This window comes from Ornithodoros turicata, chromosome 10 (genome assembly GCF_037126465.1).
Source record: "Ornithodoros turicata isolate Travis chromosome 10, ASM3712646v1, whole genome shotgun sequence".
In the NCBI taxonomy this organism is placed as follows: Eukaryota; Metazoa; Arthropoda; class Arachnida; order Ixodida; family Argasidae; genus Ornithodoros; species Ornithodoros turicata.
Window position 1 is genome coordinate 31,040,978 of NC_088210.1, and position 17,104 is coordinate 31,058,081.

The following is a 17,104-nucleotide window of genomic DNA, read 5'->3' on the forward strand; positions in this document are numbered from 1 at the left end:
CAGAAACTCGATCCTCGTTAGACACAAACATACTTGAGATTAGCTAATATTGTAACGTATTATGTAACTGTACGATCAGCCGATCAATGATAACACAATGATACAATAGATAACTTATACAGTAATAAAAACTATGAAACTCACCTTTCGCAAGCGGAACTCGTCTGCTCTGAGAGAAGGTGTCGTCTGCGTTGAACTGGCTCTTCGGCTGATGTGTCGTCTGCAATTGTATCCACTGTATTTCAGCCGGGAAACACTGCTTTAACATTAAAAAAATGACTTGCAAGCGGATACCATTGTCCAATTTATGTTTATACCCAAGAATAGAACTAATAATTATATTTATATCTCGCACTCCTCTTTGTAAAAGCGATTTTGTGTGAAATTGGAATGCAGCACTCACGCCGGTGTCGAGGCTGCATAAAACCGAAACTACGGTTACATGAAAGTGACAGAAGCGTATCGCATAGAGTTATCGCACCTCCTCGCACTTATCCCGACCGGTGGATTGGTTGGTGTGGCCCTGTCGGAGAGGATTTGTTACATTTGTTACTCGATACGATACGCATTTGTCGCATTCATGTAAAAGCAGCTCATGAGAACTAATGTCTTGGGTCTGCCCGTGAGAATGAAGAACAGACTGCGAAACGTTCATCTCTCCGATTGGTCTTTTAGTTCGCTCTTATTCGACTTTGTGTAGTTATTCGTATGGAGCTTGATAATGCTAATGATAATAATAGCTAAAAAATGCAACGAACTGCATGACTCGGAATCTTTCTATCGTACTACAGTCAGCACAAAACTGTTATGCAGAGCACAATCTACTCTCGTAGCCGCTTTCGATAAGTTTACGCTATCTAAACGCGACGTATTCGACCGAAGCAAACGATTATATAAACAAGAGGGGCGTCCTGCGAAGCGATCACATCAAACATCCTTCATTGGAGCCCTTTGGGTTTGCTCCAGCCCCGCGTCCCCAAGGGCACAGAGGACGACGTAAACCTTCTTGAAGTTTACTTTGCCCCTACATAACAGCGAGAGATCCTAAACGAGTTATCGGCCAGGCCGGCACGTCTCTGTAATTCGGTTTACTGCTTCTTGTAAACGAAACAAGACTAAGTTGCTTCCCAAGCTGTTTGGCTCGGAAGGAATTTCAATTGGCAAACCTCAATCCTGGTTCTTATGCTGAATCTTGTTTTGGATGCAATATGCATCTCGTGATTCGATGCAACGAGTGTGCCGGCGTTGGAAATAAGAAACTTCGGGAGGCGCCATGCAAATAGACGTGATACGAAGACTAATATGTTGGTTGTGTTATAGGATGACTCCGTTGGGATGAGGATATTGGAAAAAGAGTTTTGCTGTTGTGTATTCACAGGGTGCAGGTGGGCAGCTGAGCGGAAGCCTTTTGCTGCCTCATATGGGTGACGGGTTTGTTTGAAATAGCGCAAAAGTTTTTTTCGTGGCAATTTTCGGGGGAATTCCTGACCGGAGACGAGTGTATGACTATGAGTAATGAGGACGCAACGGCTGCGATTGCTGACTTTAGTATACAAACAAAGTGATATTATGTGGTACCGTTTGTTTGTTTATAAGAATAAAAGAGGCCGTATAATTAGGCGCGGTTTTACAGGCAGCCTTTAGAAGCATGTTGTAGGGTGAACATATAGTGTTTTCGTTTGTTTGTTTTTAAATCAGATTTGCCTCTCATTTCGCATTAAGACACATTGAGGACATTTCAGCGCTGCAACGTTTACCAAAAGAAATCGAGAACTAATTACTTGGCGAAACGATAGACAAAGTACTTACCAAGCACGGAACGAAAATAACCCACAAATAAAGTTCAGTTATCGATGGAGTTGCCACTCTCTCTGCACCGTTATAGCAGACGATGCTGTCGTCTGCTATTGTCGTCTGCAACTCTCTTCCTCGATTATTTTCACTTTTCAGTGTGTAAAGTCTCAAAACGTGAAATCGAGGTTGGTATTAATATAGTGCGCACCTATAAAACGTCTTTTAAGAGTGTATTCGCGTTTCATATTCAACACTTCGATCGCTCAAACCAGTCGTTATGCAAACAAAGGAAGGCGAGCAATGCAGACGACGAGCATCGCCCAGACGTATTGCATGATGTGCCCAGCATGCACACAGCCTCAAGCGGTCCTTCATGCACATTGGCGTCGTTTCTCGAACGTATAGTCTAAGTGGCTAATTTGCCGAAAGAGGCGGACCATCTTATCGAAACAACAGACACGTTTCCCTATACACATACACAATGTTCATGCAAGCGAGCAGATTCATCGGTGCGGGAAGATGCAAATTCGCCCGCATCAGTATGCTGAACAAAAGTCTGCAGCGCAAGTCTACGGACCCGTTACTCAAAACAGGAGCCTACCCCCCTGAATACCGAAAGAAAACCGTTACCATAAGCAGTGTGTAAATAATAGTACAAAAAAAAGGCTTTCCGGATCACAATTCTAGTTCGTGTATATACAAAGGAATACATTTTGAGTGAACACGTTGTGGTGGGGAGAACTTCGCGACGTAGTTTTTTTTTTTTTTTTACCTCTCTTTTTTATATATTTATTTTTTACACGATGTAAGAAGTCCCGATGGGAAAGTCAGAAAGTTCTCCAGTGGAATGATGTCCGGAATATGTAAAAAGTATTTTTTTTCTAACTTGCAAGGGAATGCATAATGTGAAACGATATGCCTCGAGGGTAGCTCGATATGTATCCTTGAGAGGATTGGTTACAAGTCTTTGTGATCTCCGTCCTTTTTTTTTTCTTCTTTTTTTTTTTTTTTTTTGTAGAGGTACAAGTTAGAGTACTTGCTCTGTCGCTCATTGGTTCTTCTTGATTGGCGTTAACTGCATATAGATGACCGGATATCTAGGTGTGATCTTCACATGGTGTCAGACAAAACACCACCTGTACATCTGAAGGCATTTAACAAAAACAGGACACATTATCTAAGCATATTTTATTCGTTACAGAAAAAAAAAATCTCACCTAAGCATATTTGTCACACAAACTGTACAGATACTTGGCACGATTCCGTCTGTATATAACATCTCCTCGCTGTAATGCTGCTTTATGCATAGTGGAATTCAGTCTGAAATAATCGTGTAGTAGCTAGCACGAGGACACAGGAGTAGTCAGCCCCGATCTCACGGGGATGTGATCTAATACTTTCGTTTAAGTTGTTATACATTCATTTCAAAGAGGAAGACAAACTGTACCCCAGCAATATCACACAAACACAAATTACTACACGTTGTCGTGAAGATTGAAGATATTGCAATCAGCTGCAATATCTGATAACTTCGCAGACATCATTAACTCCCTCGTTGTTGGATGAAATTGACATTGCATTTTTTTAAATTACACAAATGTCTCTATCACTTGTAATCTAACGCTGCCTATGATAATAACTGTGATCTGTAGCATTTTTTTTTTTAGCAGGACGTTTTATTAAAGCATACAAATATAAATTTGATCGTATTGTTATCTTCGCAAGAAATCTTTTTTTTTTCTAGTCCCATATAAAAAACGACACGGTTATACATTGACATATTACTTCACTGAACTATAATACACCGTTATAATAACTGCTACAAGTGGTCGCATTCTCAGGAACGAGTTTTGCACTTTGATATTGCGATTTGTACGACATTGCTAAAGAGCAACTATAAACTTATGGGTTTCCATAGCAGACAAATACTGTTAAGGATTCGCGGTTGGCAAGTCATTTCGACGCTATATGAACCATGAGCGTGTGTGTGTGTTTAAATTATTGATACACAAGTTATTGATTAGTGAGACAACATGTTACGTTTGAAAAAAATGTGAGTTTTTTTTTACAAAAGTTTTACAAAAGTTCAGACAGCTGTCAAATAACGTCAAGTGTGATTATGTTAACTTATAATGCACACGTAACAGGGGAAAATGCGAAATGTGTCGCTGTACTTTGAGTTCACATTTCATTGGCCCTTCTAAAAAGAGTGTTTAACGTGTTTTACGCGACTTTATGCAATTTGATGTAATTTGTCAGTAATAATGTCAGTTAATAGAATTGTATATTAAGTAAGGTTAAATACCCGGGATACGGTGTTAAAGCGACATCCCACGATAAAAGCACGTTGCGTCAAGACTATAGTGTGCCCTATTTTACTTGGACTGTCAATAGAGCTGTGTTCAGCCTCGCAAACATATAACATCAGAAATCACAAATCCGTCGCAACTGCTGACACCCTATTTTTAGGATGATACAGAAATGGGGAAAATGGTCATCGTTGCCCTTAAACCATCATGGATCACAATGAACGAACAATGAACGAATGAAATTATGACAATACATGAATAGTACACGAATGAAATGAAAAATAATGTACGAAAAATAGATCGATCACGTGCATGTATATATTGCCACCTGCATTGAGTAATTGGCGGACACGGCACGCTGGCCCGGGTAGGCTTTTATAGGGCAAGACCCTGTAGTTTATGAATGCCTTAACTTCAACAGAGCACAGACACGGGACGAGCAACCATTGTTTAAAAAATCTACAGATTTACGATAAACTTAAATGCCATTATTATTTTTCTGATCCGTCGATGCTGCGCGCATCTTGTAACGTATTCCAAGTAGCAGAAGCAACAACAAAAAATACACTGTTGGGGAAAGCAGGAGGGGACACAATGATAACTTCCTTTCTGCATTTCTTTTTCCTAACAATGAACCAAGCGTCACTGCATGATTCAGGGGTGGGCAATAATAGTAAGACTTCCTATTATAATACTATGTCTGTAACACTTTTGAGTGTTTCATTATGTACTGTAATACTAGCTCACTTTCGGAATGTATTTGTATCTGCATTGTAATACACAATACTGGAGTATTGCACTATTATCATATACTCTAGAAGATGTAATACTTACTGAGAGGTCCTAAGTCCTAACCTACGAAGTCTCACCGAAGCACTCATCGATAATTTTCCCCCAAGTTCGTATCCCACAATATCTTTGGTCACAAACACCGCACTTACTATTTGTCTAACATAAAACGCGATTGCAATACACAGATTGTGTTCATATTACCAGCATCGCTTGCGTGGTACAAGTACTCCCAAGCAGTACAAGTACAACGTGGTAGACAAGTATTCCCAAGCAGCACAACATCTTGACCCAATGTTGGCAATACTGGCCCAATATTGGGCCGGCATTGCCAATATTGGTCCAATAATGGGCCGACATTGCCAATATTGGTCCAATAATGGGCCGACACCACCAATATTGGTCCAATATTGGGCCGACATTCGCAATATTGCTGCAATATTGGGCAAAGATGTTGTGCTGCTTGGGTTAGTATTATAATACAAAGTATGAGCATTGTTACCCACCCCTGGCATAATATTATGCCCTGTTTGCTTTTAAAAAAAAAACGTTAGCAACACATATTCTTTGTTCAACAATAGTTCCTGCGAGGACACGTTGTGGGACGGAGCAAGACGCTAACAGCGCTGACAGCCATGGTCGACAGCGCCACGCCGTTGAAGACGGTTGAAGAAGCCGCGGAACGGCTGTCGGCGACTGGATCGCAGTCTGTGTTCGCCGTGTACCGATTGCAGGCCCCCGCGAAAGCGTTGCCGTTCAGGTAGTCCGTGTACCGGGTGAAGATTTCATGCGCTTCTTTGCCGCACCGTCTTTCCGTTTGCGTGTGCAGACAGTTGTAGAAGGAATAGAAGTAGCTGCGAGAGAAAACGCATGATTCACTATATAGGAGAACATTGATGTTATGACGCCATCTTGTCAGCCGCAAGCAGCTAGAGCACCATGAAGTACAGTTTTCCTTGTTCTCTTGGAAGACAGCGATTACATCAATCACGTGTTACGCGACGTATCCAGCCTTTTTTTTTTTTTTTTTTTTTTTGCGAGGAACTTTAGAGAAGGCGACAAACACAAAACGTTCATTTGAACGGCTTTGTAGGTGCATTCGCGAAAATTCTGTTCCCGACATCTACTTTTCTTAGACAACCTACGGAATTGTTAATTGGACACTGGAAACTCCGATTCCTATGGGTTCGTTCGGCTGCCCAGGGCGCGCCCTCGCTCACTACCATCAGTGCCACCTGTGGTGGCGCGGGTAAGTTGTTTCCAGCATTTATTTCACTTATTTCGCAGTTTTTTGCAGTTATTTCATCAGGGGTGGTACAGATTCACTGAAGTATAGGTCGAACACAAGACAGAATTCACGCGACGACGTGTGAAATCGCCAGCATCGTCATCTACTTTTGTAGAATATACACTGGAAAACTTTTCCTCTGCCCGCCACCAGGGAAGAAAGCCGGCGCCAGTGTTGCAGTGTCATACTCTAGCCAAACGTCACTGTAGGCTTAAGTCGTCTGCGGTAGCAGTTTCAATTAAACTGCGTGGTTCCAGCGCCATTGGACAGTAGCCTATATTGATGTGCGTGTGCTGCAATAAATCTTCAGTTATCGTCTCTGTACCTTCCAACCGCATTGTCCTAGAAGTTCTTCTTATTTGTTGATGAAATGTCGATAGGCCCGCAAAGCACTATGCACCAAGCACTAAGCTGCAGCCATTGATCGTCGATATGCGCGGTCACTGGCTAACCCCAGATGATAAGCTAGCTTAATGTGTACAAAACTTGGACATCGGGTCAGTAAACGTGCGGTTCCTTCAGAGTAATGATCTGTGAGCCCAGCTATTTTTACCCAATAGATTGTGCACAGTTACGATGTATCCCGAATCTGCATTCGCCGAGCTGTTTACTGCACAAAACAACACAACGCGAGCACCTAGCAAGATGAGCTACAAACACGTAAATGAAAACAGAAAATACGTAAGACGACAAAGGATATATGTATCGCAATCTTTGGAAGTGTTTTTCTCATAGTTTCACGCTTTTCTTCTTCTCTTCTTCCGCTTTTGGAGAAGAAAACATGCAAGCAATTCTCTGGCCCCCTTTTTTTGAAAACGGACCGGCTATTGTGTGTTGCATTCCACAATGTGTATGAAGGGCTTGCGTAAGTTGCGTTTTATGCACGTCTATTGAGATTCTTCGAGGGAAACATTCCTCCCTTTTCTGCTTTCGTTCAAAATAAGTCTGGAAGCCGTTCTGACAAAAGCGATAGACAAGATGCAAGGAAATGTCCAGAATGTTAGACAGATTTTTACATTTATTAAGTATAACGTTTGTTACGATAGCCACGGAGGGAAAACTCTGCAAGACAACACTTCCCAAGCAGCACAATATCCTGGCCCAATATTGGCAATATTGGACCAATATAGTATTGGACCTGGCCAATATCGGGCCAATATTTGCAATGCTGGCCCACTATTGGTCCAGTATCGGGCCGACATTGCCAATATCGGCCCAACATTGGGCCAAGATGTTGTGCTGCTTGGGTTAGTAATAAGTAAATATCAAAGCGATATAGGTTTATGAGGCCCGCCAAAGTCAGTGTAGGTCTGTCCATAACAGCTGTAGAAAGATGAGAAGAGGGAGTAAAAAAAGGGGGATACAGCTGCCGTATGAGTACACGTTTGGCAGAATTACCAAAGACGCAGTCAATTAATTTATTTATTTTATTATTCAATTATTCATGCCACATTCTCATATCTTCCCAAAAAAAAAAAAGATCCTAAATATTAATTTCATTCCCAATTTCAAGATGCCAACGTCAAGTTAGCTCCAACACAAAAGACTCAACACCGCCTTTTCTTTTCTTATCGTTCAGCTGGACATTTTTCGTGTTTCGTTATTTCATATCACTTCGTTTAATCCTCAGGTAATTCCGATATTCCCTGAAAACCGTGCCCTCGAACCAAAGACACATCAGCGCGCTCCTATATTCTTTGCAAAGTAGATAGACACCGAAATATATTTCCCTTCCTCCGAAAGTCAATGTACGGTTTGTCCGTTGACAGAAAGGCTCAAATATTTCCTGCGGGGGACTTCCCGTACAAACACGGGAAGCTCAATATCTCGACCGACCATTTGACAAACAAACAGAGTTAGAACAGTCTCGGAGCCTTGTTTGCTTTTGTATTTGCGCAGCTTCCGATTGTGAATATGTGAATATAGCCCTGTCCATTGTGAAGCCGGTTTTGTAGCCGACTCGTACCGTGTTTGCTTAGAGAGGATGTTTCGGTTTTACTGCGAGACTGATTAAGGAGGTGTCAGTGGCGAGGGTTTTTAATTAAGTGATATCGATCTGATCAGAACGGTTTCGTTTGGGTCATCCAAGCACAGAGTACTGTGTGGGTTTAGGTAGTTAGGGTTGGAACACTTTGATAGATGTAGTTGATTACAACATGTACGCACTCTACTGCTAGGTGCCAGAGTGTTGCGGAAAAAAATATTATTTATGCCTTTTTGGTGTCGAAAAATAAAAACTAATTATTTCTCATAATTTCACCACGGCAGTCATAATGACACCATGATGGTTGGTCAGCGGACAAAATTTTGTACCAGAGGTCTCAGGAGGATACCCATATATATCTCAGGGTTGCACTCCCAGAAATGAACTGCGCCGCATAGCACGCTCCTAGCCAACCACCACCCCGAATGATAACCGTTATCTGCCCTGATTTGTTGAAAACGGGAGGCATAAGACTTTTTTGGTGACACTTATGCTGTTCATAACTGTCACAAAAAAAGGCGTACGACTCCCGTTTTCAACAAATGGGGGCAAATAACGATATCATTTCGAGATGATGGTTGGCTAGGAGCGTGCTATGCGGAGAAGCTCTGTTTTCAGGGTGTGGGACGGCATGTCAAAGCACACTCTTCAAACAAAGCTTCACCACATAGCACGCTGAAAGCCAACCATTGGCCATTTGTGCAAAGCACGGGCCGTACGCCTTTGTGTGACAATTAACATTTTTTACATAAGAGTCACAAAAAGGCGTACGCCTCCCATTTTCAACATATCAGGGGCGAGAACGTTGTCATTCGGGACGATGGTTGGCTAGGAGCGTGCTATGTGGGAAAGTTAATTTTTAAGAGCGCAGCTTATACGACCAAGCCATCAAGTTGCCTGCGGCAGGGTTCGAACTCTCAGAGCGAAGCACAAGATATGAACTGAGCCTCTTACCAGCAGAAGACGGGCAACGTGGAATTGTCCGCAGTCCAGTCCTGGTCGCCCGCCATGAAGGCTCGGACTCGTTCGTAGCTCCTGTTGCATGGGCCTCCGTCTTTGGCCATACTGTTTAGGCACGGGGCGTGCTTCAGGTAAGCTGAAAAAGTAATATTTATTTAGTTATCTGATTAATATTCGTTTATATTGATTACTTTTCTTCTCGAAAAGCTAGTAAGTTCGACGTAGATGCGGTACAGAGACGCTATATCAGGATGTGGTTAACTTAATTTAGTGTACTGTTTAACCTCTAAAAAAATTAATAATATTGTCGAGTTTTTTAAAAAATTGAATGAACACCGCGAATCATCTATGGCTATTAGCAGCGTAGAGACTTAGATGAAGAGAGGACATGGCGAAGGAGTGGGAAACAGAAGGGGTTAATATGGCGAATATGCCTCTTGGGACGACTTCAGGGGGAACGGTTGCGACGCCTGTCCGGAAAATCTCCGAGAGAAAACCTGAGACAGCACAGTCGGTGGTAGGATTCGAACCGACCACCTAACGGTCTTCAACATGACCTGGGAGGTACCAGCAAGGAGTGAAAGCTGTATCCACTTCGCTATATGCCTCTGGTAAAAAAATTATTTTTCTAATTATCATCTGTTGTCGTGCGTATTTATACGCTTATTCACGCTAGAAAGGGCGAGGAACTTATCAGGAGATATACTCAGAACCTTCAAGTATAAAAGTAAGTAAACGACTTGAGCATGTACCCCGAAAGTACCCCTGCCCATAACAAAGAAGCGCGCGTGAAGCTGCATGCATAGCGCGTGCTCTGTGTTTACATTGCATGGACCGACAACCATTTCTCGCTCCAAAACGCGTATCGTTTTGGCATTGCCCTTTGTGTTTATTACAGAGGCCACATAATCGAGGTCATGACTCTCGCCTCCTAGCGTCGTCGGCGCAACGTTCAGCAGCCCGAGACCACGTCGGTTAGTGTTATACGCCCCTGTCCAGAACTGTGTGCGTAGACGTTGCGTGTAACATTGTGATGTGAACGCATCACGTCTCAGTAATTTGCGATTGATAGCTATCTTTGCGTTGAAGTTCGTGGAAGAAAACACGTTGCTGTTAGCTGTGCAATAGCACTGTACCTTAACAGCGTTTTAAAAAGCCGAGACACTTTCACAGTTTTTTCACACTTGTCATTTACGAAGTTGCAAACAATTGTATATTCCAGCTCGTTCTACCATGTGACACGAACAACGACGCGATTTCCTCTGAGGAACTTTAGCATCGAGCTTTCACTCGATGGAGAAACTGCGGTCACTGCGGTCACAACAGCGAAAGACTTCGAAAGAATTACGTCAGGAAGTGCTCCAGAAGCAGTTGGAGGCGATCGTCTCCGATTCCAAGGTCGTCACAGTCGAAAACATACGAGGTAACTTCTGGAGGAACAACTATAAGCACTACCTTGACGCTGTGGTTTTGCCTGACACAGGTCTTGGAATATGGTGTTGAACGGACGAAGGTAGCTGATGTAGATGCCGCGTATCACTTCGGGACATCGAGACGTTTCGCGCAGCAGGCAGTCTTTGGTCACTTTGATTGCTCTGGGATAAGATAAGATTAAATGTGTCATTGTGATATACATATACTCGGATGTCACAAACCATAAGGGAGGATTTAGTCTTCAGGAAGGTATAGAGAAGATTTGATTGGTTGCACTAATGGGATATGATAAAATATATGACAATTAAACGCTTTAAGGGGTAGCTTTAGAGGACTGTCACGTGACCATGCCAGGTGACTGCGTCACGTGATCATTATAGGGTGTCACGTGACGGTTGGTCCCCCGTAAAAATTACGGAAGGACAGACACAGTGGTTGACCCTTTTTTTGTTGGCTTCCGTTTTAATAATCGCGAGAAAATGGAACATTCGTTTATTTTAAGGATTATTCGTGTATTTCATCAATGATTATCCTTCATCCATACTGTGACCGATCAAATCTTCCCCGTCAAGGCGATCCTGAGGCTAATTTAACTTAATGCTCCCTGCGTACCTGCAGTGTTTGTCTAGGGTCTCTGGGTCGCTCGCCAGCGTAACTTCATCCATAGTGCCCAGGAAATTTCGTATGCCTTCTGAGCACTTGGCTACTTTTTCTGGGCTGCATTGTCCTGGGAAAACAAACCCGTAATTGAAAATAAATAATGGAAAAAATATTTCGTTATATGTTTTCGTACCCTGTTTAATATAAAAAAAAAAAAAAATGTTATTTCCGGAAGCATTTTCACGTGTGTCGTTGACATCGCGGCACTGTGACGTGTTTCTGCTTCACATATTTATGTCATCCGCCGTAATAAGCGCACGTTCGCTATTAATAGACTTCCCTCAATCTCGAAAACGGGGTTTTAATTTATTTCGAGACATCAAGTTGCGCCGCTTTTTCTCTCTGAAGCAATGGCGCTTCTCGTGGAGAACCTTTCGTTCACTAAAGTACACGCTTGTCGTTGACAATCGATCAGATCTGCTGGACGCCCCCTAATTAATGGTAGCAGACGACCGCAGAGCTACTTGCGGGTGAGAGGAAGCTGATTAGTCACGTGGGCGCTACTGTCCAATGACGGATGGTGAAAGTGGGCACAAACAACTTCCTTTCTCACGAATGCCTCCTGTGTATTTCTTGTTCTGTTTAAAAACGTTGGGTAATGTTAGGGGTTGTGTCCGAGAAATGTATAATATATGACGTTTTTGATCGTTCGCTTTTCGCACTGTGCTCGTTGTATGCCACCGCGAATTGTGAAGGGAACGCGGTTAATGATCAACAGATCGTCTTGATTCCACCGTTTGCGTTTCGGAGTACAAAGAAATGCTCCGTGCCAGAAATGCCAGTATTCTTTCTGTATTTTCTCTTTTTTCAGTTTGAGCAACACAATGCTCTCCGTGCATTTTATATTTTACGAGCGTTGGTTTCTAGGCTTCCACAGGAGCTAGACGTCTAAACACTGCCAGAGATTGGTGTGCATTTGCTGGCCGGAGGAGCGAAGATTCGGGTATGATAGAGCACAGTGAAGCTTACGGACCGACATTTGTAGCCGGTATGCTTTTGAGTGATTAAATTTCTTACCGTCTGATTGAGCCGCACCGGAAGCAAAGCAAATGAACGAAGCCCATAACGTGGTATATAAAGTGGTCCTTAGAGAATTCTGAAGTCCAATGAGGACAGCCATGATGAAAAGATATCTTCTCGCGGATCGATTATTTCGGCTGTCGGGAGCCCGCCGTGTCGTCTGCTTCGAAAAATGTCGGACGAATGAAGCGCCCACAGTGAAAATTTTCTCAACATGTTATTGCCAGCAACTATTTAAATAAAAATTACATCCAGGTATATACAAGACATGTAGTTTGTTGTGTTGCAGCAGACAGACGACATTACTTACCTTTTCATCCTCTGTTGATTTCCGTTGTTGTCAGTCTTGCGCTATCTAGCAACACTGTACCGGATTGACTCGGATTGGTAACAAGCTTTTTACGATATGTGCCGCAACGAGCCAATACAAGCTAGAGTTGCAAAGTTGCTACTTGTTTTTGGTGCAGGGGTGGTCACCTACCTTTTCAGTATTCCGATGCTGTTTATGCTACAGTTTTAATGCCAGTAGTTAAAATTTAACATGGTAGGTTTCACATATACATGTACACGTTGTACTGTTACCCTCTTTGAAAGCTTTCGTAGCAAACTCAAGAAGCAAATATGATATTTTCATCTTGCATTAGCGCAATTCTGATAGTTTATCTTACATGCACAATTGCTAAGGTTCACTCGCATGAAACCTTCATGTTAAAAATGTGCTTTTGCGAATTAATTCGTAGTCGATTTTGCTTCTTACCACGGCAGATAACAAACGAACTAACAACAAACTGAGTGACCCCCGAATGCTCAGACATATTTTGTCTAATACAGGGGCTATGGTGAAATCTTTAATGATCGCACAAGTCAACCACTTTGTGGCTGGCTTGAAGAGTCGAAACGAAGACACTCGACTCAAGGCGGCAAAAGAACTACACCACTATGTCACCACAGAGCTCCGAGAAATGGGGCCTGAAGACGTCTCGGCCTTCATGGATGAGTTCAACGGACACATCTTCGAGATGGTCTCCAGCTCGGACGTCAGCGAAAAGAAGGGTGGCATTCTTGCCATCGGTAAGCAGGACTTTAAATAAACGTACACGTACCGATGCGCCTGTAACATGCACACATGCTACGCAGTACAATTGGTGGGCGTGGAGTCGAGAGGCACCCGTGGACCCAGCAGATTCGCAAACTATCTGCGGATATTGCTACCTTCGAGCGACACAGGGGTCATGGAGCTTGCTGCATATGCCATGGGGCGTCTCACTTTGGCCAGCAGCTCCTTCACTGCAGAGTATGTCAATTTTTCGGTCAAGCGAGCGATCGAGTGGTTGAAGGAGGAAAGGAACGAAGCCAAACGACATGCAGCAGTAAGCTTGTTTCTTCATAACTGAGCTCTAGTTCTCGTTGAACCTGTTTGCAGTAAGTCCGGTCATTCATCGACTTACGACACATTGCTGTGGGCACGTGGAGTCGTGTTTCGGAGCAAAGTATCGTGCATCGATAACTGGACAGCTTGTCCAGAACGTGCAACTTGTGAAAGATGGTGTGATATCCAAGTAATGAAAACGGAGAAGGTTTTCGGGCTTGCACGAGGCTCGTGAAATGAAGTCAGCTTGGAATGGGATAATGACCAGGCTGGTTGCGATATAATCTTCAGACAATGCAGATGCATGCATTGTTTAGCGTTATTTTTGCTTATTCGGTTCTTCTCTCCAGGTACTCGTTTTGCAGGAAATGGCGACGTCAGCTCCAACGCTGTTTTTTCAGAACGTGCAGCCCTTCTTTGAATGTATCTTCACTGCAATAAGAGATCAAAAGGTGTGTGACATCCCCGTCTTCGTTTTCATTTTCAAGTAGAAAATGATGTGTCGTGTTGTACACATGTTCATGTCATCCCGAGCAGCACAACATCTTTGCCCAATATTGGACCGATATTGGCAATGTCGGCCCAATATTGGGCCAATATTGGCAATGTCGGCCCAATATCGGGCCAAGGTGTTGTGCTGCGTGGGATTGACCGGTATGTCTTTACAGCCTGCGATTCGAGAAGTAGCTGTGGTTGCACTCCGAGCTGCCCTCGCAATAATGGCTCAGAGAGAAACAAAAGACACACAAAATCCTCCGTGGTATTTGGTTCGTATAACTTCTCTTTCCCAATGAAATCCTTCATAAGTGCAATATTTATCTGGTTATAACTTGCAAATAGTCATAGGAATACAAAGTGAATGGTTATCTAACTGAAGCAGATAGTAAGCAAATGGTTACATAGCCGAACTGAATACATGTAATGCATCCACGCATGTAGATGGCAGAAATAGAGTATACGTAGGTGGTGTACGCATTGGGATCTTTGTTTGAAGAAGCAATCACTTTGTTGTGTAACTTCTCGTCTAGCGTTTTCAGGCTTGCGCTTGTTGTTTTGGAACATTTAGGACATATTTGGTTTGAGAAAGACTCCGGTTTGACTGAAATATAGGGTTCCATCCTCAAATCAGGTTTCAAACCAAATACACAATTATTTGCTTCAGTATTCGAAAGCTTTAAATATTTGCGCAGCTCTATTTGTAATGAAATAATTCACAATTAACAAACAATTTAGCATCCATTTGAAGCTCTATTAATGTGCATCCAAATGACCGTTGGATTGTGCATGAATCATGGATCAGTCTTAGACATAACATCCGAGTGATGATGTACGTACAATAGAATTATGGGGCCCATCACATATTGAAGCCAATTTGGTACTCTTGTATCTTATCTGATGAAATGTCTTTCAGAAATGTTACGAAGAGGCAGAGGCTGGATTTGAAGAAATCATCGGACCCAAGGAAAAGGGAATAAATCGAGAGGATAGAGTCCACGGCTCTTTACTCGTCATCAACGAGCTGCTAAAATGTGGCAACCTTGAAGGAGAGGTAACTGCTTATTAAACTCCTTACTAAAGGTAACTGCGCATTAAAGGAATAACGAAATGTGTTCGCCTTCTCAAGCTTTCCACTGAGGAGCAGGTGTTATAGTGTCTGGTTTTGCCTCTGTGATATACCTGCCCGTCGACAGAAAGCATTCTACGTACTTAAACCCTCATGTTTTTGCGTTTATCTTTTTGAGAATTGCGGAGCAAAAATTTGTTGTCATTTCGAGAGTCGTTGACACAGTAAAATTGGTGATGTCAGATGGAAAAACTGAATTTTGTGTGAGAAATTGAAAAGTGCAGCTCGCATTTTAGATGAATGAACAGGCACAGAAACGCTGAAAAGGAGACATTCTGGGGTAGCAAAAAGAGCTCCTTTTCGGCCTAACTTTAGCGGATGAGAAACACTGACACTCCCGTTATTGTGAAGCGAGTACGACAAGACCTAGAAGAACTGACGACAGCCCAGCAAGGCTGGAGCGAATCTCCGAGGCCTCCATCTGTGGGCCCCTCCCTGGCAAAGTCCCTTCGGGCACTGCAACACATGCAGCAGCATCAGAAGGGCTCAAGCACCACCTCCCGGGGCAGCAGCGTGCTGCTGCGGACGCAGAAGAACCCGCAGGGAGGCCTTCCGCCAGTATTCAGCAAAAGATCTCGGCACTTACTCGTCCCCTCACACGAAAGCGCTACCTGCAGGGCCCTACTCCTGAAAAAATTTGATCAGGTAATGCTAAAATATATGATATACGTAGTTTGTGCGCTATTTTTCTGCCATGATGTGTAGGCATGAGAAAATAAGTTTTGGTGGCTGTATTCAGGAATATTGAGGTTGCAAGAAAGGCTGTAAGGAATTCTAGGGCTACATTCATGAAAATAAATGTGAAATTGTTATTGTCACAATTAGTAATAATAATTAACATCTTGGAAAGGCATTAACTGCCATGAAAAGGCAATGAAGCACTAATCTGCTGAGTTACAATGCGGTATACAAAGTTGGTAACTTTTGAGCAAGTGTTGTGCAATCTTGCAAACAGTCAACAAATATTGAAATGGCACGTTATTTTTGAATCGTATACCCCTGTAAAACCATTGCTCGTGCTCTTTCACAACATAACTGCAGCCTGCAGTGTCATCACAAAAGCAGGCTTCCTTCCTGCTTTGTGTTTCAACTCAAATGCTGTGGTACGTGGTGGCATAGGCCACACGTTTACTGCGGGGACTGTACTAGCAGGCTTTGACTACATGGATTCTTTGACATGGCAAACTAAGGCTTAGTGACTTTCAACTTCGTTTACATAAACTTTTCACGCAGTATTACCTACAGCTAACACAATTACGAATAGCAATACTAATCTAACTAGATAATATTACCTACCCAAAGACCAGGGAAGGATAACGGATGTATTTTGGTTGCCGTTTCCATTTTCGTTACTGCTACATTTTTGTTTCAGTTACCAGTTTCCGATATGGACCTTTCAATTTCGTGTCCGTTTCTGTTTCCAGTAATGGAGGACCATGTTATGCTTTTCTGTTTCTGTTTCGGTAATAGTATACTCCTCCAATGTATATCTCAAATTTTGGTAATATACTGTTTCTAATTCCGTTACCATTACCGTTACCCTTCCCCGCCGAAGACCTCTCTTTTTCACTTTTTGTACTTTCGTTAGTTTCTTCAGTTACCAACATGAAAGCCAAGGGGAAAGCATGGTCTGCTCTTGCACCAGTGCATTTCTTTTCTGTTTGTTTTAACTTTTACAGATTACCTTACAATGAAAGATGAAAGTCAGTGAAAAAGTTAGCCAGCTGTAGGACTCGAACCCACATCTTCTGGATCGCCCTTTTCAGTGACTTTCATCTTTCATCGTTAATTTCTTAGGCAAATTGAGGCTTTGTATGTATTTGTAACTTCTATGTTGTTCCAGCCTCAGAACATCAGTTCTTTCATACCTTAC

At 42.7% G+C, this 17,104-nt stretch overlaps 2 protein-coding genes across 2 annotated transcripts in view; one reads left to right on the forward strand and one right to left on the reverse strand.

Annotated features, from left to right (window-relative positions):
- Positions 1-2,993: 2,993 nt before the first annotated feature.
- On the reverse strand, positions 2,994-12,393 carry LOC135369867 (uncharacterized). Its single transcript, XM_064603439.1, has 5 exons — positions 12,236-12,393; positions 11,171-11,285; positions 10,580-10,719; positions 9,119-9,260; positions 2,994-5,746 (listed from the first exon to the last, which is right to left on the reverse strand). The coding sequence occupies exons 1-5, from the start codon at positions 12,336-12,338 to the stop codon at positions 5,464-5,466; spliced, it is 783 nt and encodes a 260-aa protein (XP_064459509.1). The 5' UTR covers positions 12,339-12,393; the 3' UTR covers positions 2,994-5,463.
- Positions 10,387-17,104, forward strand: part of LOC135369864 (serine/threonine-protein kinase mTOR-like) — a 30,856-nt gene continuing 24,138 nt past the window's right edge. The window contains exons 1-7 of the mRNA XM_064603436.1: positions 10,387-10,547; positions 13,070-13,309; positions 13,376-13,608; positions 13,958-14,059; positions 14,276-14,374; positions 15,019-15,156; positions 15,583-15,876. Of these exons, the coding sequence (XP_064459506.1) occupies positions 10,418-10,547; positions 13,070-13,309; positions 13,376-13,608; positions 13,958-14,059; positions 14,276-14,374; positions 15,019-15,156; positions 15,583-15,876 (1,236 nt within the window). The 5' untranslated portion in view covers positions 10,387-10,417. The remainder of the gene's footprint in view (positions 10,548-13,069; positions 13,310-13,375; positions 13,609-13,957; positions 14,060-14,275; positions 14,375-15,018; positions 15,157-15,582; positions 15,877-17,104) is intronic.